Raw genomic sequence first — 27,597 nt, 5'->3', positions numbered from 1 at the left:
GTATCTTCAACACTCAGCAACTCACACCAAATCAATCTAGACTGATAAACAGCTCTACAGGTAGGAGGAAAGATTTGTATTTTCAATTTTCAGCTTAACTGTCCCTTTAAATGTTAACTGGTCTAATAAGGCAGTCACAGTGCATGTGTGTATGAGAATGAAATTCAGCTGGAACAACTGAAACCTTCTGTTTTGTGCCACAAATACAATATGACATGAAAGTGAGGAAAGGAAACAAAAAACACAAAATAAGTTTCCTATCTTTATTTACAGCATATTAGATGTACAAAACCATAAAAATATACATACATGTGTCATCTAAGACAGGTGAATAGCTCAATTCTATTTTACAGGACTTTTCTTTTCATGTACTCTGAACAGTTGTCTTTGGTTGCTAGGTAACAATACAAAATATACTGATGCGTACTGGTGTAGTCGCACTCACTCACACCTTGGAACATCAAATACGTCGGCCACCAGCGATTGCAGCGGTGCTATACTGTCAAAAATGTACGTAGTTGCTACAATACATTAGCATTTCACCTAAAACTCTTTACATCATATACAAAACATTTATCAGAATAATTGCTTTTGTGGTGCCACTACTTCCTCAGTAGTGCTAATGTTCCCGAGAAAACATTTGTGCTATATTTGTTTCTGACATGTAGCAGTGTTTCTGTCAATGAAGCTCTACCTGTGAACGTAGCCTATGTTAAAACTAGATACACACTCTATATACAGCACACTGACATTCAGCATATATCTGTTCAGCTACAGCGTTTGTTTTTCATTATGATGCTATTAGCAAATGTCTCATAACGTTGGCATGTACAGCATGGAATCCTGAGATGGTCATAATTCAACTGTTGCTAATTAAAACATGTTTCCAATTTTCCAAACAAGCATGTGAGGATGCCCATGTGGGTCTACACTCATTTCTCCCTCTTAAAGCTCCAGTTTAAAGTCCAGTTGCTTGACTTATTCACTTTCTCTTCGGGATCTAATCTGGGTTTTTCATGAAATATCCAGAAACTGCCCATCCTACGGGCGAAGGAATCTCAGGACTTTGGAGCGGAGGAAGCGGATGAAGGATTTGGGGAACATTTCTCTTGATTCTTGTGCTGTGTAGTTGAAGAAGTTCTGTGGGTGAGCCAGCACATCGAACAGCGCCCTCATCAGTTTCTTGTCCTGGTGAGAAAACAGATTGTATTAATGGGAAGCAAAGAAAAGCGATGATAAAGCAGCAGCCTGCATTTCCACAGGTGTCCAAAAGAGGGTGCTACATGCTCACTGAACCTAAATCCATAATACATACATAAACACAAACACACCCCAGTACTCTATAATACCTTAATGCTGCCCAAGCCTATCGTAAATATCAGATCGATATCTATAAATTATCTATAGAATACACAATATAAAAAATAAACTAGAATACAACTACTAAAATATAAACTATACATATACATTAGACAAATATCCAATCCATGCAATGAGGCAGAGTGTAAAAATGTGCAAATTGACCATGTGCAAGGCTGCTGAAGAAGCAAAACCATAAAGCTGAGAGCTCTCTGTTAGACAGAGGTGAGGTGTTGAGAGTTATTATGGGCGGAGAATAACAGGTGCAATACAGATAAAGTGAATTATACATGAAACATTGTAATACACCACTACATGTCAAAGTTTCTGGCTAACTCCAAAGTGAAAACACACAGCACAAAAACATAAAATCCTTGTTAAACATGTACACCTACATACCTTGAGAATTTCCTGGTGATTCTCTGAAGCGTATAATCTTCCATCTCTGACTATGTCTTCTATTAGCTCCTGGTAGTCCTCTGAAACAGTCCATAAACAGCTCATTAAAACAACTGAATCAAATGTATGTAACACACTGAGGTAGCAGCATCATCATCAAAGCACAGAACCTCATATTTCTTCTTACCGTCATATGTCACATACGGGACTTGGAAGCCTTTCCCACTGTTTCCCTCGTTGGACCTGAACTGTATCCAGAGCCTCTTGGAGCGGGAGGTGAAAGCGATGGGACGTTCGTAGGTCTGACAAGTCTCGTAGGTTGTGACAGAGTTGGAGAGAGCTGTGAAATGAGGACGTGAGCGCAAAGGACGACATCGACAGTTAGCTTACAGCAATTACTTCTGGCAGTCTGCTTATAATGACACACAATATTTGTAGTATAATCATAACAATAGAACTCACAGCTTTTTCTCATTACTAAGTAATCGCCACACTCGTCCTCAATGGGCAGGAAGATTTCTGGGACAACAATAAGGATCCTGCGTTTGGGTGGTGGGTTGATGGTCCAGGTGCACTCCACATTAGCTGGGTAGTTCCCAGGATAGTTGGGGGACTCGATGAAGCCGGTAAAATCTCCCAGCTCTCCTCCACACTGTCTGTCTTTAAAGTGACATAGATGTGTCAGATATATCTGAATTACCTGGAACTGGATTTAATTTGGAATTCCTGTGTACAGACAGACATACTTTTGCACTGCATGAAGTTAGTAGAGCCATCGAAGTCGGTGGTGGTGTTCCCCGGGCAGGCGACGCAGTAGTTCTGCCCAAACTCTCCTTGATACGTGCCCGTGGGACAGCGGATGCAGCGGTGTGTGCTGGTGTTGTAGTAATGTCCTGGAGAGCACTGGACTGCAGGAGCCAAGACAGTGATGGAAAACTATTAGTTGATGTAACTGTGATATTCTGTCACGTTCATGCTCATGTGTTGGTGTCCACTTCCTGTTTTATTTTGAAATGTGTTCTCATTGTGTTCAGTGTTTCTTTTACTTCCCTGCCTTTGTTAATTACCTCAGAATAGAATAGATAAAACATAAAAACTCACTGTCATCAAGCTAAAACCAAAAGTTTCTGAAGGCATGACATCTAGGAGGTGCATTCTTTTAAACTGACTCAACCATGCAAGTGTGCAGACAACACAGTGGCTGCAGAGGGCAGCAGAGGGCCTGTCAACACACACTCAAGAGCCCCACAGACTCAGAAACCACATGATACTGCTGTGATGTCAAAAAGAGTCAAAACAACAGATGTTTCCCTTTATCGAATTAGTTTGACAGGTTTTCATAAATATGTTCAGCCTGAAAAACAACCATCTAATCCCTCCATTTATGTCACAACATGAGACATGAAACTAAACTGGGGTCACGTTTCAACTCTGCAACAACAATAATAAAAATGACTTTGGCACCTTTGGTCTCACACTCCTGGAAGGTAATGGCACCACTGCGCTTGGTGACCAGGTTTCCTCCACAAGGGAAGCAGGTGGTGCGTCCCACCTCTGGCTGGTACGTTCCCAGAGGACAGGGCAGGCAGGGGACGAAGCCGTCATGAGAGTACTGACCGGGTGAACACTGACCTGAACACACACAAGCATGCGGTCAAATCAGAGTGTGAACACAGTTTTTGACCTCTCTGGCTCTTAAAAATCAAACCTGCGCCTCTTGGATTAGTTTACATCTAAGGTTTTTTTCCTATTTTTGTAAGTGAAATATACAACAAAATACTCTCCCCTCCTATTAAGATAAGATAAAGCAAAGCTCAAGCACATGTTAATGGAATGATATCATGTTTTATCTGCAGTGCAGAGTGTAACACTGGGTGCCAGTGGGAGTTTTCTGATAGCTTCTTGTTGTTTAGTCTGACAGAGGAGATGGGATCTGGGATTCAGCCACAAAGTGACTCAGATAACAGCACAGGAGGAAAAACATGGAGGCTCCTTCTGCTATTATTCAGGACTGAAAGAAGCCGAGTTCACCTTTTGAATTCAAACACATCTTCAACATCTAAGCTTGAGCCTCTTTGGCTTTACACAAAGCAGAACATCTGCCGGGGAGAGATCTTTATCCTGGCACCATCGCTTCCTGTGTGGCTCATATTCACAAAACAGCTACTGACATTTCTCTGTGCCTTTATTGCTTTTTCTGCTTTTTGTTTACATGTTTCAGATATTACATTATCATTTCCCTTCGGCTTGTGCATTCTGTTTTATTGTAAACAAAGTTCTTTTTCAAGAGCTGCCCAGTTTAAACGATTGTCATTACCAACAGGACGAAATTCTAAAAGCCAACCTTGAGCATTTTTTCTTTTAAATATCAAACCATAAAACTCTTCTGTGATGTATAAAGGAATAGTTAAAAATTGCTGGACATGTGCATATGTGCTTTTTGCTGAGCTCGATCAGAAGGTTGATGCCACTCTCATGTTTGTACAGTTAATATGAAGCTACAGCCAGCAGCTGGTTTGCTTAGCTTAGCACAACGACTGGAAACTGATAGAAACAGCTAGCCTGACACTGTCAAAAAAATCCACAGATCAGCTCCTCTAAACCTTGCTAATGAACACATTTTCCAAAATGTCAAAACATTTCTTTAAGGTTGAGTGTGTAGGATTTTGTGGCAACTAGCAGTGAAGTTGCAGAACTGAAACTTCTCCCCGTGTCCCAAGCGTGTAGAAGAACTGCTGACTGGCTGATGCGAAAAAGGCAAAAACATGAAAACACAAAAAAGCAAATGGCCAAATTAAGAGCCAGTGCTTGGTTTGTCCATTTTGGGCTACTGTAGAACAACATGGCAGACTGTAAACTAATGAGAACATAGTTATGAATATTATAGACCATCTTTGCCAATAGATGCCCCTAAATCCTACGCACTGGACCTTTAATGGGTTCATATTTGAAATGCTTTTAATATGATTATGAATGTTCACAGTCAGGTAGTGAAAAACTGTGCAGGCAGTTGATGACTTACAAGGAATACATCATAACTACTTAAAATAGGTGAACTACAGATGTGCCCTGTTTTCCCATTATAATGCCAGTTACCTTAAATAGTGTTAGAAGAAGCATGGGCTGATTCTGAGACAATGGGCCCCTGGGCACAAATATGCAAAAGGCCTCATCACCTCTTTTACATAGGAAGAAGGCACACACTGTGGTGGTTGTGCCTCTTTTTTGTTGTCTTGCGTCTCTTTGTAGTCATTTGATGTCTCTTTGTGGCTGTTTTGCCCCTTTTGGTAGAGATGTGTCTGTTTGCAGTTCCTCTGCACCTGTTCATAATTTTTTGTGACACTTTGTGGTCGGTGCATGTTAATTTGAGTGGCATTTTGCAGGTGTGAAGGCTAGGGGGGCCCCTGACACTGTGAGCCCCTCAGCCTGTGGGCCGCTGGGCCTGTGCCCCGTAGGCCTGTTCAGTAATCCATGCATGTTAACAAGAGGACTGATTTAATTATGTGGGTTTGTGCTGTCTATCTTACAGCTGTGTCTGGAAAAAATGCCAGTATGTTTCAAATGTAAACATGAAATCATAAACATGATTTTAGTAGCCTGGCGGTTTAAGACACAAATCCCACCATGGAAACGTCCCCTGTTTACTGTTTCTCTAATGTCAACTATTCAATAATGTCAGTATAAGAATATTCAGTTGGACTAACTACATGTTTGCTGTATCTGGACACCATGACATGATTGTTGTAGATTGTTTATCAAACTGTCTTTTGCTCTGTCTATTCTGAACACTATTCTATGTCTGTCCGTCCTGGAAGAGGGATTCTTAGGTTTCCTCAATTTTGTCCTCATAAGGGTCCTGGCCCATAAAGTCAATGGTCGGCCGAAGGTCAACGTCAGGCTGTCGGTTAGCATCTGTCACCCTATTTTTTGCAGTGTGCCCCTCACTGTTGGCACAAGTCTGCCCTTGTTGCCTGTTTTTTGCCCAATTCAGCATGTTGAATTGGCGGTGAAGCCGGCAGAGCCCATTGTTGAGTTAAATTACCCTGATTGGCCGTTTACCTCTGTGCACAAGAAGAAAGCAAACAAATAACTAAAGCCAAGAGGGCATGGGATCAAAAACGTACCTGTTATATGAGGTAAGATTATGTTTTTAGCAGAAACGGTTTGTAAGTGTGTTATTGTTCGCGAGCACACGATAAATATCATGTGTTCCTGTAACATCAGGTTATGTTAATGTGCTAACTGGCTAACTAGCATCTTTCCAGTTTCCATTTTTTGAAAAACAGACTACTGCCGCCTGCTGCTATGTTGTTAGTTGACTGTAGTCTGTGGTGTGTTCAAGTACAACTTTTTGGCTGAGACACAGGCTAAAAAGGCAACCCAACAATCGGCCCTTGCTGCCACTAGTTATTTAATGTCGGTTTGGTGTGTCTGGGTCTTTAAAGGTTTTATGGGAAAGTTTGTCTTTATCTGAAGTTGGAATCTAAAGATAGAGGGTTTCATATGTTGTACAGATTGTAACATTGTGATTTTGAACTTCATAAATAAAATTGACCTGACTGTCTTACCTCCACACTCTGACATGTTTCGAGCTCCAACCACCTTGGAGACTTCTCTTCCTTCAGGTCCAGGACAGACCTCACAAGACATCTGTGCCTCCTCATCCTGATACGTTCCAGCGGGACACAACACACACCTTCCCTGATCCCCATCGTAGTAGGTCCCGGCACTGCAGCTCACTAACACACAGGTGGGGAATGACACGATAGATAAAGGTTATTAACTCAATCAGCATCCCTGACTACACACACAGCAAATGTTAACTAAGGTCTGCTTTGTTTCCTCAAGGAGCGGTAAAGGTTGCGGTTTTCGTCACGTCACCAAGAGCTGATAGTTTTGTCTTATTGCTGTTGTGAGTTTGACAAAACATGTTCTCTAAATACCAAAACACAAATTATCTCAAAAAGACTTCTGTGATATGAAACCAAGTTGGAACAAATTTAATTATTCTAGTCGGTGAAATCAAACATTTTCCTCACAAACTGAACACAAACACTTAAGACACCCAAAACAGAGGGATGTGTCTGAGCTGTAATTTACATCAATTTAGCAGACAGATCAGTGTCAGGAAGGGAGTTAGACAATGTCAAATGCAGACATGAATCAACAAATAGAGCCCTGTCTGCCCTGTAGCTACACATACTCAAACAGTCCTAACCACACTGTAGATTTACAGCATAAATACAGCCGCTCAATTGCATGACAAGACCATTAAAGCAAAATAACCCGGACTTCATCAGCTGCCTCTCAAGTGTAATCAGACAGGACCGTGTACGTACTTGAAACGTATAAACAAACTGAAAAGCATCCTCAACACATCAAAGGCTGAGTCCGATCAATTTATCAATCTGTTGACAGATTTGAGAGTTTTATTTGCACGGCAATGAACGTTACAAGTATAAGTGACCTTGATGCAGTTCAGCACAATGTACACTAGTTTACTAGGGCCTTTAAATGCTGCAACTGGTTAAAGTCAAAGTGTAAGTGCACTCAACAGTGTACCTTCTACAAACAAATAATTCATTGTCATTGATTTATCAAAGTCAATCACACTATATTTGCTTTTTGCCAAGGTATCTCCTTAATGTTTATAAGAAGTTATCTTTACATGTCGGACAGAAAACCTCTAAGAGAACTACTCATAAACACATCATACTTATTGATGCATTATAAAGGGACAGTTCACCCCAAAATCAAAGATACTGCTAGCTCACCTTGCACCTCTGAGCTAGTTAATGTCACAGCTCAACTGAGGAGGACACTATCAACGTTAGATGCACGCTAGATGCACACTTCCTTTTGTGTAGTGATACGGTTGGAGGGAGTAGACCAGCAAGTTCCTAAATGAAACTGCTCACAACAGGGTCCGTGGATAATCTGGACTAACTGGGTCGTGATTTCTGGAAAGAGACATCACGGTTGAGTTTTTCAAATCTATTTTTTAGGGCACTTCGAGCACCACAAGCTTAGTGCCATCTAGTTCCATTATATTTGGGAGAAGGAAGACATCTCTACGGCTGATTACTCCAACATTCAACAACCAAAATAATCTAGTTTGATAAACAGCACTGAAGATAAGAGGAAAAATATGTATTTATGATCTGGGGGGAAACCGTCCCTTTGAGCTCCCACCAACCTTTATACACCCTAAACTCAATCACTAACTTACAAACTCCTTTGAAAGACAGGAAGTAGTAACCAGAGGTCTCATTTATAAACATTGTGTTCGCACAAAACAATGCCTGACAGAGGCATACGCCACTTCCCACACAAATGTGAAAGTTGTGATCTATAAAAACAGACTTGATGGGAGAAACTTTGAGCCATGCTTATGAGCATTTTGGCGACAGGAAATTGGCGACGCAGACGGTGAGGTGGAAGCCTGGTTGTAGAAATCGGCAAACATTTTTTGGCGCACGCTGTTTTTGGCTTTTGTCCGTACATAGATTTTTAGTATGGACTGTACGCAGTGTTTTATAAATGAGACCCCAGGACTATAACTTGTGGTAGAAATCTAGTCATAACTAGAGCACTCCGCCAAGCAGCTCGGATTTTAGTTAGTTTAGGATTTTAGTTATCATCTGTTCCTTGTGCCGTTATCAACCTTTCCTCTCCGGCGATGCTGGTGAATCCCCCCCTTGTGTCCTGGATTGTGGATTACCTCACTGGCTGACCACAGTACGTGCGCTTGCGGCACTGTGTGTCAGACACAGTGGTCAGCAATACCGGGGCCCCACAAGGTACTGTCCTCTCTCCTTTCCTCTTCACCCTTTACACCACGGACTTCAGCTACCAGACAGAGTCTTGTCATCTTCAGAAGTTTTCTGATGACTCTGCTATAGTTGGATGTATCAGCAAGGGTGAGGAGGCTGAATACAGGGCTGTGGTGAATAACTTTGTCTCATGGTGTGAGCTGAACCACCTGCAGCTCAACACAACAAAGACAAAAGAGCTGGTGGTGGATCTGAGGAGAACGAGGACACCAGTGACCCCAGTTTCCATCCTGGGGCATAACGTGGACATTGTAGAACACTACAAGTACCTGGGTGTGTTCATAGACAATAAACTGGACTGGACTAAGAACACTGAAGTCCTTTACAAGAAGGGACAGAGCCGCCTCTATTTTCTGAGGAGGCTCCGCTCCTTTAACATCTGCCGGACTATGCTGAGGATGTTTTATGAGTCTGTGGTGGCCAGTGCTATTCTGTTTGCTGTGGTGTGCTGGGGCAGCAGACTGAGAGTAGCCGATGCCAACAGACTCAACAAGCTGATCAGAAAGGCCAGTGACGTTGTGGGGGTGGAGCTGGACCCTTTGACAGCAGTGTCAGACAGGAGGATGCTGTCAAAGGTGCGGGCGATACTTCAGCATGGCTCTCACCCTCTCCACAACGCTCTGGTCGAACAGAGGAGCACCTTCAGCCAGAGACTGATTGCTCCTAAATGCACCACTGAGCGCCACAGGAAGTCATTCTTACCTGTGGCCATTAAACTGTACAACTCCTCCCTCTGATGATCGGACTCATTTGGCTATTTATAAAACAAAACACACAATATAATTACTCATTCTTATTTCATTTATAACGCTACAACCATTTCATTGTATATTGTATATATTTCAGATTGTCTACTTTACTATTTTATTATTTATTTTATTTTATTGTCTACTTTAATATTTTATTTTATTTTATTTTAATGTCTACTTTAATATTTTATTTTATTTATTTCATTGTCTATTTTAGTATTTTATTTATATCTTCATCTTTATCTCTTGTTTCCATTCATGCTGTATTTATTTTTCTACTTTGCACGGAGCATTGGAACAAAAACAATTTCCCCCCGGGGATTAATAAAGTATTCTGAATCTGAATCTGAATCTGAATCCTGAAAATTTCATCAAAATCCGTTCAGAACTTTTTGAGTTATTTTGCAGACAAACAAACAGACAAACGCCGGCGAAAACATAACCTCCTTGGCGGAGGTAAATATGACACGATACAGGGATTGTGCTCTTCATAGCGTAAACCATAAATGCAAAAAATATTAATTGTGTAAACAATCACGTAGATCTTCTATACTGGCTTTAGGTTATGGCTGAAATGAATTATTACTGTTAAAGATTTTGTTAATCATATTTCTAAAGAATACAGTAACTGACAAAACTATCTTCACAAGTTCCTCAAAGACGTAGAGCTTATATGTAGTATGTTTACATCAGTCAGGTTATTTGTCATTTCATCAGAGGATAGTCTGAATTTTTTCACTTAACAGTGTGAGGTTTGCCACTGAAATGAAGAGTTTTGCTCGTTATTCGTGTTAAATGTAGTCTTATTACACACGTCTTTGCTAAAGGTTAAAGAATCACAAATGATTTTATAATCATGTTATGGATTATGACAAAAACAAAGGGAAGAATATGTTTCTGATCCATTTCAATTCAAAATTTGGTATCAAAAGTAATAAGTGTAGTTTTTAATTGGTAAAACTGACACTGTTATTACTTCAAATGTAATAATATTTTTTTTTGACAATATATATAATAAACCAAAAGGCTGCATGGCCATTCACACACACTCACACAGAAGTAAAGGTCTGCATCCTGTCTTTCACATTAGTTTAGGAGCAATTCAGGACACACACACACTGTAAGCAAATCTGTAGGGACACGCAAATGTGCACGAAAACCCACCATTAAGCTGTTAAAATGCTTTTGCTAACCACCCCGATACAGCCATACCAAATCACTGAGACAAAAGAGCACCAGCCCTCTCCACAGCTGCCCCACATCTGACACGTCCTAATACTTTATACAACATGGCTGTGCATTGGGGAGGAACTTTTAATACCATCATAAGCACCCTCGCCTCTTTTAAAAGCAAACACAGAAGCAAAATCAAAGGGAGTATTTCCCTCTTATCTCACTAAAGTGCAAAGAGTTGATTAAAGGGACCAAAGCACCGTTTTGCTTTGGTTCCTCCCATTCAGAGTGATGCCTGTAATTAATTTGGGAATTACTGCGTCTGTCTGATGGTCTTAAGAACTTGACTTGAAAACTGAAGCTGATCTCACACAAGAATAAATCAATTAAATCCCGGGCCTTCAGTGCAAAATGTGCCCTCGGTTGTAGCCTCTAAGCTGCCTGTAAGCAGAGAAACCACTATCACTAAAAGCTCAACACACAAAAGCTTTAACGTGGATCCATTATACGTGGCTCAGCAAATTGTTAGATTTTCCTCTAAAGGAGGAAAATGTAATTCTCTCAAGAGCAGTTCATTTTTTGAAGCCTATTGTTTATTCTGAAAGACCATGAGGAGCCATCATTGCATTGTCCTCTAACAGCTTTTATTTGACAGAGGGAAGCAGTGAGAGAAGAGAGAGAGTGAGAGTGAAAGAGAGAAAAAACCTTGAAGCCTTTCAAATGCAAAGGACGCTTCTATAGAGTCCTCGAATTGATGGCCCCAAAGAGGTTTAAAAGACCTTTCACCTCTATTCAAGTCGCCAGTCTTTGCCTACTTGATGACATAGGAAAACACTACGGTATCACAGTGGTAAGGAGCTGAACCCAATAAAAGGGGTCAGGTTTCTGAATCCCCCCATTCTGCTTGGCCCAATCGCTGCTCGCGCCCATCAAGCGGAGGCCCAAACAACTGATGCTAATTGATTCCCATGGTGTGGCTGAAGTCAATTCTCTTTTGCAGTTTAGTGGCTGGGGGTCATGCAAAGTGGCCCCAGCTGGGGGGCAGGGGGGACACAGCACTCAAACTGCCAGCTTGAATCAACAGCACTTCCTAAACATCTTCAATGTTAAAACAAACACGCAAACAAGTCGACTACAGGAGTCAAACGGACGTGGATGCGCACCAGTCCCGGCATCTCTGTCTCGACGTTTGCTCTTGTCTTACTTTTTATATGGATATGTCACATTCTGACAAAAGTACGTATAAGCATCTGAACAACAAAATATTTATATAAAATAAATAAATCCTGCTCAATCATTTTATTTAAATAGAAACAACATTCTGTAATAAAAATCGATGCAGCCGAAACAAATCACAGACTCAAAGAGAAATGCTTTTGCTTAGAGGTGAAAGCATATTTTCTCCAAATGCACAGGAGGCTGCGTTGTCATCCCTCTCAGGCAGTGAGAACAAGCCCCAAATGGGGTTTTCAATGGAGTGGGCAAACTGAAAAGGACTAAACTGCACTCCGAGCTAAGCCAGAGCGGGAGGTGGGGGAGGAGGGGAGAAATATAGCTCCTTTAAAGAGCTGAAGGTTAAGAAGAATGCCTTTCAGCCCCCCGCTCCTCCTCTCCCAAATTACATGTCTACACCCCTGCCACGGCCAATAGACTGCTTAATGTTGACCTGAAAGCGTAGCGGGGGAGTTAAGGAATCAAGACACTTAAGACCGGTGTAACTGAAAGATGGAAATAATGAACAGGAGCAGTTTGGGTTTAAATCATGTCGGCAGCTCAACAGCAGAGGTAACTTTGATGTTAATGTAGAGGCCAAAAAAGGTATTACAGGGAGATATATGTGATGTAAATGATTTTCTCCCAACAAATGAAACAGGATACCTTTATTTACATACAAGTTTTGGTCTCCAATTAAAGTGCAAACATTTCCATCGATTCCCAGAAGTTCAAACGGGATAAAACAAAAACCTTAAACACACTAAAAGGGCTGTGCGAAGACTACTAAAGATCTGGGTCAGCATCAGATTCAAACATCCTCAACATTGTTGTAGACATGTGCAAATATCGAACAAAACGCATTCCTTTTGAATAAATATTTAGACATCTCAACAGAAGAAAGGCGCCGGTTTCCTCTTACTGATATAAAGGCGCCGTGCAGCAGGCAGCAAACTTACTGTGAGGCCCGAAACTAGGGGCGCACGGTCCCAACAGCCAGAGAAAACACATGCCAGCCTTCAGCTCTCAAACGCTGACAGTGTGCGGTCTTATTTAATGAACATTTTCTCCATCACAGGTTGTATATAAAAACCAAACCGAGAGGCAACAGCTACCAGGAGACCTGCCATCAGCCCTCATGTTACACTCTTATCCCGGGGAGATGCTGGAAGATCTCACAGCTTGGAGGGCCAACAACAGACTCTCTGTTCTTCCATGCGAGCTCGCTCTCCCCTCCAACTCGCTCATTACAGCATGTCTGCAAACCAAATATGGCACTCATCTGGCCAACACCTGCCCCAAATCCAATCATTAAACCAGCTTGTCTAAATATATCTCACTGGCATGGACCATTTCAATTGCTTTAAGACATGACTCTGAGTCTGCTGTGTGTGGGGCTGCGACGGCATGAGATTGTCACGGTACGATAACCGTCTTAGAAAACATCACGGTAAACGGTATTACGCAATTACTATAATTATTATCAGTTACAATGACCCTTGAAGGAATGAAAACAGAAGGGTTTTTGGTTGAACAAACACTTTAGTATGAATGAAACTCGAAACCATTTTCTAAAAGTTTATGTAAAAAGCCTCCCATAAAAAAATACAAAATAAAGGAGAGATTCTCCGTCTGGTTGTTTTTTAAAATACCATAGATCAGTGATTCCTAACTGGTCCAGCTGTGGGGTCCAGATTCCTCCTTCGTCATTTGTTCAAGGTCCACACAGTTCAGTGTATTCAGCGTCATACTTGCATTTGGCCATGAACTAGTTTGTTGTCTCTGTCATGTAGCTGTCCATTAGTCACTCACTCTACAGCAGGAAACGGCACTTCAAAGTAAAATTTCTGAGCTGGAAATTCCCTGTACTACGTTTTTTACAAACTTGACATGTTATGCGACTCACTTGCGGTCCATTCAGAGTGGACCTGGGACCCACTTTTGGACCAGGACCCACCAACTGGGAACCACTGCCATAGATATGCAAAAACACAGTATAACCATCAATCTTCATACCTGGATATACCGTGAATATACCGGTACACTGCTACAACCCCAACTGTCTGTGTATGGCCTGGTCAGAGACATTGCTGACCGGTTTTAGGTGTAACACAAGTGGCTGAATCTGCACTCAGGCCCTTACACACCACGCCAACAGTCAGTCAATGTCAGGTTGTCGGTGAGTGTCTTTCGCCCTAGTTTTGGTGGTGTGTTTGGCATTAGTCAGCCCTTGTAGGTGTAATTTAGGCTGTTTCAGCATGTTGAATCAGCGTGGGAATGAAATACAAATGGAAGTGAGGAAAGCAAAGAAACAACTTAAGTCAAGAGGGCTTCATATCGAAACTTGTTATATCAGGTAAGATTATTCTTTAAGCTATTGAGCTCTTTAGCAGAAACTTTTCATAATGGTTTGTGTTATTGCTCGCGAGCCCTTGGTAAATAAAACTTCTTTCGACATTGGGTTGTGTTGTCACTGTACTAACTGGCTGACCAGAGTCTTGAAGCCGTCCTGTCGGTCTCCCTGTTTCCTTATTTGAATGACGAATACAGACTACAGCCGCCAGCAGCTATTGAGAGTTATTTCTTCAAATGCAGGCACAGAACATAGGTGCTATTTGTAGTAGTCTAGTCTTTGAGGTGTGTTCAGGTGCAACTTTCTGGCCAAGACATGTGAGGCGACACAACAGTCAGCCTTTGACGCCACTAGCTCTTTAATGTCAGTTTGGTGTGTCTGGGCCTTTAAGAGATGAGAGGCATCACTATCTTCAGTAGAAGTGGTGCCTGGCTGAATGGTGCACGTCCTGACATTTAATATGCTTTTTGTGTTGAATAACGAGTAAATACAAAAACCAAACTCACCACACTTCCTGCCCACTAGCACCTGTCCCGCCAAACAGTGTCCTGGCAGTTCTGCTGGCTTGCCCAGACTCTTGGCGAGCTCATAATCAGATCCGGCGAAGTGGAGGTGGAACTGTTCCCGGTTGATGGACTTCCTGAGGGTCCTGATGGTCTTCCTGAGCCTCTTCTCTGAGCGCCGGCGCACACAGTTCAGGTCACAGCTCTCTGCTGAGAGAAGCATTTGATATCACAACTGTTTCCACAGCCAACATGTCATCTCCCACACCTGTTGTAAAGTGTACATTCATGCGTGGATGCTCGCATGCTTACCTAGACATACACACAAATGCACCATGAAGTCAGAAGAAAAGCAATCCAGGCCAACACTTATAGAGAATTCATGACATAAAATAAACACACCTCGATTCTGACTCCCAACCTAGAGCCCACCACCACAGCCAAGTCAAAACAGGAGATACTTTAACAGTTTGGTCTGTTTAGTGACGAGCAGACAGCAGCAGAAGAAGGACGGAGAACAAGAAGCGAAGGTCGCAGGCAGGCAGAGGGGAAGCGCAGAGAGACCAACCTGTTACCTCCTCTAGGTTCACATCCAGCTCAAACTCAGCTGTTATCGAGGAGCCGTCCTCCTCGCCAGCTTTCCTGCCGTGGCGGCTGCGCGTTCGCTGCCCGGACGAGGTGCAGCGCAGGCTCACGTAGCTGAACTGGACATTTTCAGTGAAGAGGAACCTGCTATCTGTGGACATGGGAGACAACCACCCCCCCACGATCACGCCACAGCCAGCACACACACACACACACACACACACACACACACACACACACACACACACAATCGTTAAAGAAAATCAAAGACAGTCTCACAGTAAACAACAAATTTATTGCTGGTAGCAAACGCCACATCATACCCAGATTTAAAACAGATTTAAAACAGACAATATATGCAGTTGGTTTGATCATTTCTTGTCACCGGAAAGCTGAGGAAAGGCCGAGATGTCACAGTGACAATTTCTTTTATTTGAAACAATTACATGTCCTCTCAGTGACTGTGGGCGATGTTAAAGACCATGCCGAAACCCTTTGGAGAAGCAAAATAATCCTACAATCGGAAACCCATGTGATTGATGGCTAGGTCAGACCCAACTGAAAGGCATGCTATGGCTAATTACATCCTCTCCTGTCACCGCCAGACAAAGTGCTGCACTGAGACATTCAAGACACTCCAAACCACATCACTTTCACCACAAATTTCTTTCACATTTGCCTTTGGTTTTTGGTTTACTTTGAAGCAGCCTTCAGGTCTGCTTTATCTTCTAAAGATTGTGGCTTTAGATGCTGGCAGCTCTTGGTAAACCCTTAATGTTTTTTTAACCAGTAACATGAAGAAGCTGTAATTTTAATCGTTGTCTATCTGTGATCTAAGTCTCGTGTTTGGAGGCATTGTTATGTTTGTTGCGTGGCAACCTCTGTACCTGAGTGTGCTGAGTTTAAGCTCTCCTTCAGTTTCTCCTGACTTCGTTTTAAATTGCATTTTGCTGTGCCGGACCTGAAAGTGGCTGTGGTCTTAATGCGTGGGACGCTGGACATCTCTGGACCTGTGGGACAGAGGAACAGAAAACATCTTCATTCTGATGTACTGATTCATCAACTGAGAACAAGGGAAGCCTGAGTTGCTCCAAAGTAACTGTTTTGTGTGGCAGAGTGGAAAGATAGATGTAAATCTGTGATGTTTTGTACTTGCCTAAGCAATGCAAGCCACTGTTGTTCTTTTGTGCGTCAGCCAAGCAGGGCAGAGGCATTCCACAGGTCACTGTGTAGGAATCTTCCGTCCCTGAAAACACACAAGAGGCCGTGACACACCGACCAACACAGACAAAAGTTAAGGCCACAAAAGCCAAGTCGGAGAGAGCAAACAGGTAGCGTGTAGGAACACGAAGAGTCGCTCTGCAGACTGATGTTTACAACTGGGTCTAGAACAGCTTGACTTACTGACTAATTGCATTCCCATTAGCATGCTTTAGCCACATGCATCACTTTTTTAGGAGATACCTGACCTGCTGTGTGCCTAGGGCTTGGTTATATGGAGTAAATCAATGGTTGTGATATTTTTGACCAAATAACATGATGTCAATATTGTGACGATATTGTGGGGTCAACTATTGGTGCTTTCGCAAATTATTTACACTGTGAGATTTTTGATAAATAATCATCAGTAATGTGGATATAATGACGAAGTGGGTAAAGGCAAACAATTGGACAGTTCAAAAATTACATCACTTTACTGTAATGCAGCCTTTAAAACCAGGAAAAGACAACACTTAGGATATTACACTATTCAAAATCTAAGACAATATCTAGTCTCATAGCATGATATTATATTGATATTTTGCTCAGCCCTAAGTGTGCCATGCTGTTTGGGTCTTAACATGCCATAGAAAGTAATGGTGCACCTGACTGAGGTGTGTCAACTGAAGTCACTGTTCTTACAACTCACAACACCTATAGGAGCCTCACTGTCTGAATGCTTTTTCAGAGCTTTACTGAAGTCCATGCACCATGTGCACTGTTTCAAACCAACCATCCATCCATTTTCATTCCCTTATTTGGGGCCAGGTCGTGGGGACAGCAGGCTAACCAAGGTATTCCATACATCCCTCTCCCCAGCATTGTTTTCCAGCTCCTCCTGGGGGATATCAAGGAGTTCCGGGGCCAGATGAGATAAATAATCCCTCCAGTGTTTTGGGTCTACCCCAGGGTCTCCTACCCGTTGGACGTCTTGTCAAACCAAACCGATTTAAATTCAGAGCATCTACATTTTGACATATATCTGCAAATAATTTGGAAAATCTCTCCACGTTTCTGTTTGGAACATCACAACAGTAAAACCGCCTTCATTACAGCTCTGACAAAGTGCAGCGAGTGGGAGCAGCACAGTGACGCTTTTATGTGCCATGAATAATAACAGAAGGAAGGTATGCAGGACAGTAACAAAACTGAGAGTGTCTCCACGTAATAATGAGACAGTAATTTGTGCATAACCCACATATTTTAGAAGGCTGCGATCAAATGACAAATGCACTGATGAGAGTAAAGAAGGAAGTGGTCCTGAGTAGTCCATTTAGCAGGCAGGTTGGGGTGAGGATGGCTCACAAAACACAGGACTTTCCCCCGTGAGACCAGTGTTTGGAACCGTTTGAACCGAGTGAACTGAATATGTGGCATATTAAGATACATCATCACCGTGTTTCACTTCCTAATAAAAATGACGTAACTTTACATTAAGGATGTAGTGTCATTCGTGGGGCGCTAATTCGTAGAATATCATATGAACCAAATGAACCAAACCATCCTCTGCACTACTTGTTCTTTGACAATACAGCTAGAAATGCACAGGTAAATCATGTTATACAAACATCTGGTTCAATCGACTCACCACTGCTGATATGAACTTGGGACTGGCATGTCAGGAAGCAGCGGTCCCCTCCCTCTTGCTTACTGCAGTTCAGCGTGGGTTTAGAGGGGGGTTTAGCAGGTGGCAACCCCTCAGCCTCTAGATAGAAACCACAACAAAACTCCAAGGTAAAAAAAGAACACCTTTGATTGCAACAACGAGGAAGAGGCACAGAAAGGTCCACCATCCTGACTGCACGAACAACATCGTAGCATTTCGGATGTTTTATTCAAGCACAAGAGGTGACAGAGAATTAAAGAGAAAAAGAGAACAGAATTCAAAGTATCTCCTGTTTTTGTCCCCCAAGTTTCAGTCCAAATTTTGGGATGTCACACAGTTTCAAAAGAGGCAACAGCACTCAACAGATGTGCCTCTTGTATAAGAAGAGGCACTGGCTTACCAGTGCAGTCCTTTTTGTTCCAGTGCAGCTTAAAGCCAGGATGGCAAAAGCACTCATATCCGCCCAGGGTGTTCTCACAACCCTGCTCACAACCGCCATTGTTCACACTGCATTCATTTATATCTGAGAGGAAAAGAGAAAATCATTATCATAATTACAGGGTCCATTACCCCCCAACACATTTGTACCAGTTGGGTTTTTTTTTTAGCTTGAAACATTTCTAAATTGAGCACTTGTGAGTTACGCTCAAATTGTTCTGTGTAGCTCCCCTCCACCCGATGCAGACTCACCTCCGCAGTGGGCCAGCCCATACATGGTGTAGCCTTTGTTGCACAGACATTGAAAACCACCGGGGGAGTTCACACACGTGTGATCACATGTCCGTTCAAAAAAACACTCATCTATATCTGTAATCAAAATCAGGCAGGTGACATAATAGCAGGGCAGTCAGTTGCAATCTTCATCAGGAGGGATTTCCCACCCACAGACACACATTTGATCCTGAATTTTCCCACCCGGTGAAATGTGACGAGTGCAGTGTGCTACATCAGGTAAAACTGCGTTTAACTTTTGATAGTAATTACAGGTAAAAAGATGGCTGTGTTTCATTGAGATGCCTTAAATTGAACTGTAGTTGCATCAGGTCAGCGTCATTAAAGGAACAAACCCTGATGATCCAAAGGTTCGTTACCATAAAAAACAAGAAAGGAAGCTGCTAACGCTGCTCTGATACTGACTTATCTTTTAATACGTAATATAACACTATATATATAACACTAAAATAATGCTTAATCCCAGAGAGATGCTAATGTTATTCAAGCAGAAAAAAATATCCATATTCTCATCATTTTAAATTAAGAACAAAAAAATTAATTCTGACTTTTTTTCCTCTTCAAATATGTGAGTATTCATTAACATATGTGGTCATAAAATAGCACACTAAACCTTTTAGACTTGAAAGAATCAGGATGGACACAGAGGCAATGGACATGACAAATAACTGCTGGTGTTGTGACATCCCTCTCCCTCTTATCTCATTCATTCAGTCACATTTTGTCCCAATCTGTGTTGACTGTCTGGAGTTTAACTAAAACAATCTGGGAGCCATTTCTACCTTGACATGAGCGTTCATCCGTCAGCAGCTTGAAACCTTTTCTGCAGTTGCACTCAAAGCTGCCGATGGTGTTCCTGCAGAAGTGATCGCAGCCGCCGTTGTGATGCTCACACTCGTCAATATCTGCAGGGAAACAGGTGATATCCTGACATGACCTACAACAGAGTTTAAACACTCCACTCCACTCTCTGGGGAGGCTTATTTTGTGGACTGGCAGTCTGACCTTTGCATGTTTTTCCATCCGGCTGCAGTGTGAAGCCAACAGGGCAGCTGCAGCGCACGCCTGTGGATGTGTCTTTGCAGGTGCAGTCACACCCCCCATTGTTCACCGCGCAGGTTTCTGAAATGACGACACACAACGTGTATGTGAACGACCTTTCTGCTTGTGAAAAATGACAGGTTATTCCTCAATGTCAGATGCTAAATCCTTAGCAAAACAGAACCTTGATTTTCTGAACGCTGTGCTCTCAAATACCTGGACGGTAGAGTTGATGGGATATTACAAACATACTGTTTCCTCCATAGGTTTTGAATTATCGTTTGCACTCATTTGAACACTCTCATTCATATACAGTGTTTAATACTGTTTTTGAAAAATCATAATTGCTGATGGAAACAGACAAATGAAACTCTGATGCATGTTTGTGAGGTGCAGAGCTGCGGAGTACATCCATAAGGTACATGTTAACATCAAGGTCAGGGGTAGGCAACCTGCGGCTCCAGAGCCACATGAAGCTCTTTAGCTCCTCTGCAGTGGTTTCCTGTGGCTTCGACAAAACATTATATGGAAATGAATAACAGTTTCATTTTAGCATTTTAATATTCACTTATCATTGTTGTAGGCCTAAAGCGATTCTTGCATTTTCCAGATGCAAAAATGTGCAGCCCAAACACCAAAAATGCTTTGTCAAATATAATGTGCATCATAGGTCCATGGCTTGGCGCCTTTTCAGCTAAGTTTTCCCAAATCTTGGGAAAGCGGTGGCTGGTCTTGAGTCTTCCTAGCTAGGCCTGCTATGGATTCCAAATCCAAAAACAGGAAACATCTCAGAGGAAAGTAGAGAATTTAACCCTATGAAACCTGGAGCAACACCATTTTTCTTGTGCTGCTTTCAGACACCTTCACAAGTATTTAAAACTTTACACCTTTGAACCTTTTTCAAAAAGAAAAGCTAGGAGAAAACTATATACATAATCATTATTAATTATTTAAAATTATGTTTCAGAATTATTAGAATTTTTAATTTCAGTTTAATTAAAAATCATTTTCTTGTTTTTAATTTTCTCTTTTAACTGATTTTTTGCCCTTTTTTTTGGATCATTTCTTCTTTCATTGGTCATTGCCTTCTACCCATGTTTTTGAAAAAACCAAGCCAATTTGCTCAGGTTTCAAAGGGTTAACAGTGCATGGACAGACTGGTTTGCTTTGACCACCAACAGCGTAATGATTAAGTATCAAATAATCATTAATAACCCACTGCACAGTAGCCATTTTGTGCTAAGACATATTAATGAATGCTCATTTAGACCTACTAGTAAAAGACTCAAATATTGTTTGCAGCTTCAGACAGATTTTGTTTTTCAGGACAAAAATGGCTTTTTTGATAGTAAAGGTTGCTGACCCCTGATCTAGACGTACCCTAACAACATGTATAACACAGCACAAGACTCAGCTCACATGCTGGCCGTGCACTTGGTAAGGTGCCAAAGTTATAATGTTCTACGTGTATCGAGTGACCCACAATCACACAAATGATAAATACTAAATATACAAGAATAGATTCACACGCTGCCCTTCCCACATGGAAGGAAAATGTGAAATGTACCACACTGTCACAAATGCATATTTTTCAGGGGGGGAACCGGGGGCGAGACAGCGAGTGCGTAGCCATTTCACAGTTTGCTCAAAAGTCTGAGGAATGCATCAGTTCACTAGACATTAGTCCTCTCCACTGTTTCACACCCCCGGGTGCTTCCCGGCAGCTCAACACGCCGTCACGTAAGACACAGATTTGAGCTGTTAGTTGGCTCTGAATGAAGGAGTGTAATTATTACCCATTAACAGTCTTCGTTTGACCCGTTTGTCCACCTCAGTAAAGGATGTGGCGTTGTGGTCTGCGGACTCAGTGGTGGCTTCATCTCGTTCTGTGACACACAAAAACAAGATCATGATTAAGAATTGGTACATGATTCCACTACATTTTTCTAAACAACAGAACCACTGTGTTTTCTATTGACTTCAGCGGTGGGCGTTTGCGTTGGTCACCTTTCAGTAACCAGATGCATGTTTACACTTGAGACATTCAGCCTGCAGTGGCTCGGCGTGTGTCAGATAACACAGGAGATCAGTAAAGTGAATCTGGAGACAACATCGCAGTGATACGCCTGGACCTCACACACACTGCTGCTGGAGGGAGAGATATTACCCAATATCTGACGGCTGATCCTTATCCCTCATAACCATTGTGTGGAAAAATGCACACTGCCTAACAGGAGAGCTGACAGAGAGAGATGTTTCCAGTCTGTGCTTTCATTCATTCATCAAGATAGCCTCCGCAGTGCTAAAGAAACAAAGTCCAACATACTGTAAGCTGCTCCTGGAATGTGCACTCCTCGGGGTGAAGTCTAGTTTCGTTATATTCTGATCAGAAATTAACAATTTGGAAAAAAATCTTAATCGACACAGAAATCCAGAACATTTAATTTATTTATACATTATTTAAAATGTGTCATAGAGGTTATCGCTCTAATGTAGTGTGGGATCTCGTTCCTGATCTTAAGTGTAACAGAATGATCTCTGACCATAATTGTTTGTGTAAGGTGGTACAGTAATGTGTTGCTGTCTTGTGTTGTGACTTAGAAGTAGAGCAGTAAGTGTTGGATTGGAGTTGTTGTCTAGGATCTGATAATAAAATTTAATGGCTAGATTATTTGTGTAGTTTTGAAAAGTCAGGGCATTGGAGTTTGAGAGTGCTGTGCAGTGATGAGTCCAAACAGGGAGGTTACCATAGATCTTCTAAGCTCTGTTGTATAGTCCTGCTATTGGTTTAATGGTTTCCTTTGGGGTGAGGCAGAAGCATTTTGTCGAGAGAATGATTGCTTGTCAAAATGCGTCCAACATGAATCATACCTTTCTGTTTACATGTGAAAACAACCGATACAAACATAAACTTTTTCCAGAGCTTTCAACCACATGTTACATCTCTTCCTCAAAACTCCATCCACTGATGAAGACCATGAGATGGGGAGAAAGCTGGGAAGTTGGCCTTGAGTTCAAAAACTCCTGTCTCCAAGGTCATGAATAAACTTGGGGCTGTACCACAACATCTCATTCAAATGTTCAAGATGTCTTGTGCATTTTAAATACATTTCCCCAAAATTCAGTCCGAAATATTTGGCATTTTGAAAATGTTGGGATCTTTCAATTACAGCTGCAACTACTTATTTAAATGCCGAGTAATTTGACAATCGATTAACTGGTTTGAGTAATTTTTTTTTTAAAGAAAATGAAGCCATAGAAAAGACTTCCTCACACTGTCTTACTTGCAAAAATAATGATTTTAAATGCTGCAAAGCTTCTATGACGAGACCTTCATCAGGCAAACCTCATTTGTGGGAGTCTTTTCTACAAGTTTTATTCTTCTTGCCATTCTCCTATGCACCTATTTGCAAATACATGTGCGAAGTATTCCTTTGTTTTAAGAAAAAAAAGCCAAAATTCTCTTCCAGCTTCTTAAACGAGAATATTTTTTGGTTTCTTTACTCTTCTGTGACAGTAAACTGAATATCTTTATGTTTGAGGGCGTCATCTTGGGCTTTAAGCAACACTGATCAACATTTTTCACTATTTTCTGATATTTTATACACTAAACAACTAATCGATTAAGAAAATAATCAACAGATGAATCAACAATGAAAATAATCATTAGCTGAAGCCCTAGTTTGAATAATAGCTGCACAGCATGACAATGAAATGACTGAGCTGCTGGCTCAGTTGGATTAACAGACAATATGGCTACACCCATGAGAGGATTCAGATATGCTGTTTATTAAAGGGGGCGTTTTAAGACGACAGAAACTGTTAATGATGTGTGTGAGTGCAGCACTGTGTCTGACACAGCTTTCCATCCCCTCTGTTGAACAACTGAGTCTGCAAACAGTGTGCTTACCTACACATGACCTCTTGTCGGGTTGCAGGGTGTACCTAACGTGACACCTGCATATGGGGCCGTTCTCCGTGTCCTCGCATGTGTGCTGGCAGCCTCCGTTGCCATGGTTGCAAGTTACTGCAAGGTCAACCAAAAGACATATTAGTAACATTCGGAGCCAACCGTAGGCGTGCAGTGTGAAGTCAGCTTCATGCCGTCGAGCACGTACAGATGCAGCCTCTCTGGTTCCTGGCCAGCTCGAACCCTGGACGACACTCGCAGGCCACACCTCCTTTGGGTGTCTCTTTGCAGATGTGGGCGCAGCCGTGCTCCTTATTCATACAGTTGAGGCCCTCTGGGATAGAAAGAGGGAGAGAGGTACACAATGAAACTCTCCTACAGTGACTGACCGGCTTCACACAAAGGCACACATACTGAGAGATTAGTCTGGCATCCTCAAAGACACTGATTGTCCTCACGCCTTCTGAAAAACATCAACTGCTGTGTTATTTTTAGCGCCTCTAAAAAGTCTGTGAGCAGAGGAAAAGTATCTCCAAAGTTCCTTCCCTGAAAACAAAGCTCAGCAAACTCTCCTACGACAAACTCAATAATGCTGCGAGCTGAGAAATGAGATGAAATGAAGCAGCATTTATATAGATGGGTCACAGCTGAGCGGATAGGTCCACGGGATTTAAAAGGGTTGTCAAGACCCGATGGAGTGGAAAGTGCCTGCATTTAAGTTGACTTCAGTCAAGAAGACAAAACAAAGGCACTTCAGACTAATCTGTGACACAGACCACATAGACCCGAGTGATGCAGTTATTAACTTATTTTGTTCTCCGGGACACAGAGATCTTTTTTTTCCCACAGCATGTTGCTGCTGCAGATAAAAGCTCAGTGACGGGAGCCAGCTTGAACCTGTCACCCCTCATTGTGCCGTCAATCTTAGATTTCAATGCAAAGATTGGAGAATTTGCCACATAATTCTCTGTCTTTCTTTGCAGCTTAATACAATTAGCAGATACAAGCGTCCACAAACACACAAATAACACAAACCTCTTAGGGACAGTTTACAGCCTCACCTCCTCCAGACATTTTAAACTGAATTTAAGTATCTTCAGATCATCTGTTTCCTCAAGCTCACAGATGCAGACTGTTTAGAGAACAAGTGTGCGTGTTGATCACTCACCCACAGAGCGGTGGATGCATGTGTGCTGGTTGTCGCTGAGGAAGAAGCCCTCTTTGCAGCGGCACTCGTAGCTGCCCATGGTGTTGACACAAGTGTGCTGGCACCCACCGTTGTTGAACTTGCATTCATCCACATCTACCAGACAGCGAAGTGATTGCATTAGTCGACAGTGTTTACAAAACTCTCTGAAGGGATTTGTTAAATTCACAAATGAGTTTTCAACAAATGAGCTTTTAAATAACACAAATCAAATAAGGCTGTTTGTGTGGAGCTTTGTCCCCCACTCCAAATTTCAGACATAAATGTTTATAAATCTTGTGAATCACCACATGAGGGAAACCACAACTGTTTGCATTAGGCTACGCTTTAAAAAGTCTCCCAAAGAGGGCTCAAGAAAAGCAGCCAGAGCGAGTGTGAGAAACTTCACATGCAGCCCACACAAACATGAACTCTTCAACCATCGGAGCTGATGATCCAAGCTCTCTGTCTGTCACAAAAGGTTATTTACTCTGTGAGTTTAAAGCCGATCTTACCGAGACAGTTGTGTCCGTCATGTGCCAAATTGAATCCGTCGTGACAAGTGCAGCGGTAATTGCCTGGTATATTGTTGCACTCATGTACACAGCCACCATTGTACTCCAGGTCGCATTCATCAATGTCTGAGAAGTAAACATCACAAACTGATCAAGGAGTAGAAATCCAAAATATTTAAGTCTTTACACAGAAAGAACAAGAACTTTAGTGTAAATAAAGGAAGAATAAATTAGTAGATATCACATGCAGCTACAGGAATTCAGAAATGGTGCCACAATTGATTTAAGAATGCTCTCATATTGTAATTACAAACATGTAGTTAGTATTACAAGCTATCCGAATGCCATCCTGCATTAAAACGTGTGCCCAAACATCCAAACTCTGCGATCCCACTGTGATACTTGGATGGTTTTTGCAACCAGACATGAATGTGACTCAAACTGCTCAACAAAAATTAGACACATTACCTTCGCAGTGTTTTCCGTCTCCTTTAAACCCTGCTCTACACGTGCATTTGTACGAGCCTTGGGTAGTCTGACAAATAGCATCAATGTGACAGCCATCACTTCCCTCTGCACATGGGTCTGCTGAAATCCACATAGGTCATGATTACCCAACACGTTCCTACTTTACACATTCAAATAGTCACATAAATCAAATAGTGTAACATTTAAACACAAATGCTCTTTTAAGATTTGTGGGAATGTATTTAAGAAGACACAAAAGTCTCATTTAACACTAAAAAATTAACCTCTATAACAATTAGTAGGCAATTAGAAAAGAAATCTAGTGAGAACCTTAAAGTTACACACATGACAAAGCTTTATGTGTACAGGGAGGACATAAATTCCCACTCGTTTTTTATATAGCTACACATTAAGAAACTAAAAGAAATATTAAAAAGTCACCAGTGGGGAAACAACAAGAGCGCACTCCTGAAAGCGTGCGTAAAGTCTCCACGACTGGAAAACACAACACACACACATGCACTCACACACTCACTACAGTCCCACCTCGAATCTCTGGAAGCGCTGCGCTTTGGCGACTATTTAACAAGAGCAAAAACAAACAAAAGTCCCTTGCAGCCCAAATAGCTCCCATGGTGATATGATCCAAGTTTAGAGGTCTTCTCAAAAGGACGCGTACGCACTGAAGTCGTGACCGAGCGTCCGCCTCATTTTCATTCTAGCCTGTCAATCTGCTTCACAAGGGGCTTTTGAAAAGAGAAAGGAGTGAGTAAGTGTGTGTGTGCGTGTGTGTGTGTGTGTGTGTGTGTGTGTGTGTGTGTGTGTGTGTGTTAGAGAGCGCGAGAATGAGCGCGTGCGTGCGCGTACACATGAATGAAGAAAAAACCGCTTTTGAAGCAGCAAATCAAGTCAGTCAAACAGCCGCTGGAAAACCGGAAGTGTCGACGCTTTGAGTAAAACGTTACAACATAAGTGCGCGGGATAAGCTTTTATTTTGAAAGCCGTGACCGGAAGTCACTTGGTAAACCGGACGAGTTATTTTAAAGTCTCAAGTCTTGTAAACATGGGCCCTCACTAAAAGTTGGTGATGTTAATTTTATGGATAAAAATGTGGTGACAGAATGATTCGTATGGTTTTTAAACCAATAAACTTCGAGGTTTCTTACAGGGAAAACTCATTTTCATTTTATTTATTATTATTTTAAGAAACCAGCTTTTAAATTGTGTCAGCAATATACCCTGTCAATGATTTTTTTTCTCACAAAAGATAAAAATTTGAAGTAGAACCTTGCACATTTTGTTCCTCAGAAGTTCATCTTTTTTCTTAAATATCCATAAGTAAATTTGTTTTGGTCTGATATTCACAACTGGCTGTGATAAAAAAAAAAGTAGATAATACACTGTCATTCAGTCACACTGATATAATTTATTTCATGGACAACCTGGATGCAAATATTTTAGATACTGTTAATCTTGTGATTATTTTGATTTTCACATTGATACTTGTAAGTGAAAAGTATATACTCCCTCTTTCTGTGTTCATAAACAACTTTGCCAACTACTTCATGTCACTAAAATATGTTAAAATTAAATTGTAAAGTCAAATATATAAATAACTGTATACATCTATATCTAGGTCCTTGCTCTTTTAAAGTCTCTTTCCTTGCTCTTTGGTTTACCTCATTGTTTCTCCTTTTTGTTTTTGCTGCCTTT

At 41.7% G+C, this 27,597-nt stretch overlaps 1 protein-coding gene across 4 annotated transcripts; it reads right to left on the bottom strand.

Moving 5' to 3' along the window:
* Window positions 1-249: 249 nt before the first annotated feature.
* Window positions 250-26,644, bottom strand: scube2 (signal peptide, CUB domain, EGF-like 2). Of its 4 annotated transcripts, none has more exons than XM_050040205.1 (23): window positions 26,431-26,644; window positions 25,885-26,004; window positions 25,417-25,542; window positions 24,884-25,018; window positions 23,924-24,049; window positions 23,716-23,832; window positions 21,602-21,691; window positions 19,770-19,886; window positions 19,547-19,669; window positions 18,723-18,839; window positions 18,433-18,555; window positions 18,015-18,131; window positions 16,323-16,412; window positions 16,054-16,176; window positions 15,150-15,317; window positions 14,585-14,788; window positions 6,327-6,497; window positions 3,223-3,390; window positions 2,505-2,666; window positions 2,221-2,418; window positions 1,946-2,098; window positions 1,759-1,838; window positions 250-1,188 (listed from the first exon to the last, which is right to left on the bottom strand). In XM_050040205.1, the coding sequence occupies exons 1-23, from the start codon at window positions 26,516-26,518 to the stop codon at window positions 1,042-1,044; spliced, it is 3,063 nt and encodes a 1,020-aa protein (XP_049896162.1). In that variant the 5' UTR covers window positions 26,519-26,644; the 3' UTR covers window positions 250-1,041. The 4 variants fall into 4 exon arrangements, with proteins under 4 accessions (XP_049896162.1, XP_049896145.1, XP_049896153.1 ...); XM_050040188.1 differs by having other exon boundaries at window positions 14,585-14,791; window positions 26,431-26,643; XM_050040196.1 differs by having other exon boundaries at window positions 14,585-14,791; window positions 25,885-26,001; window positions 26,431-26,643.
* Between the last annotated feature and the right edge of the window lie 953 nt (window positions 26,645-27,597).

The sequence above is a fragment of the Epinephelus moara genome, chromosome 1 (genome assembly GCF_006386435.1).
Source record: "Epinephelus moara isolate mb chromosome 1, YSFRI_EMoa_1.0, whole genome shotgun sequence".
NCBI classification, from domain to species: Eukaryota; Metazoa; Chordata; class Actinopteri; order Perciformes; family Serranidae; genus Epinephelus; species Epinephelus moara.
The sequence above is the reverse complement of the archived record's forward strand: the minus strand, read 5'-3'. Positions and strand labels throughout refer to the sequence as shown.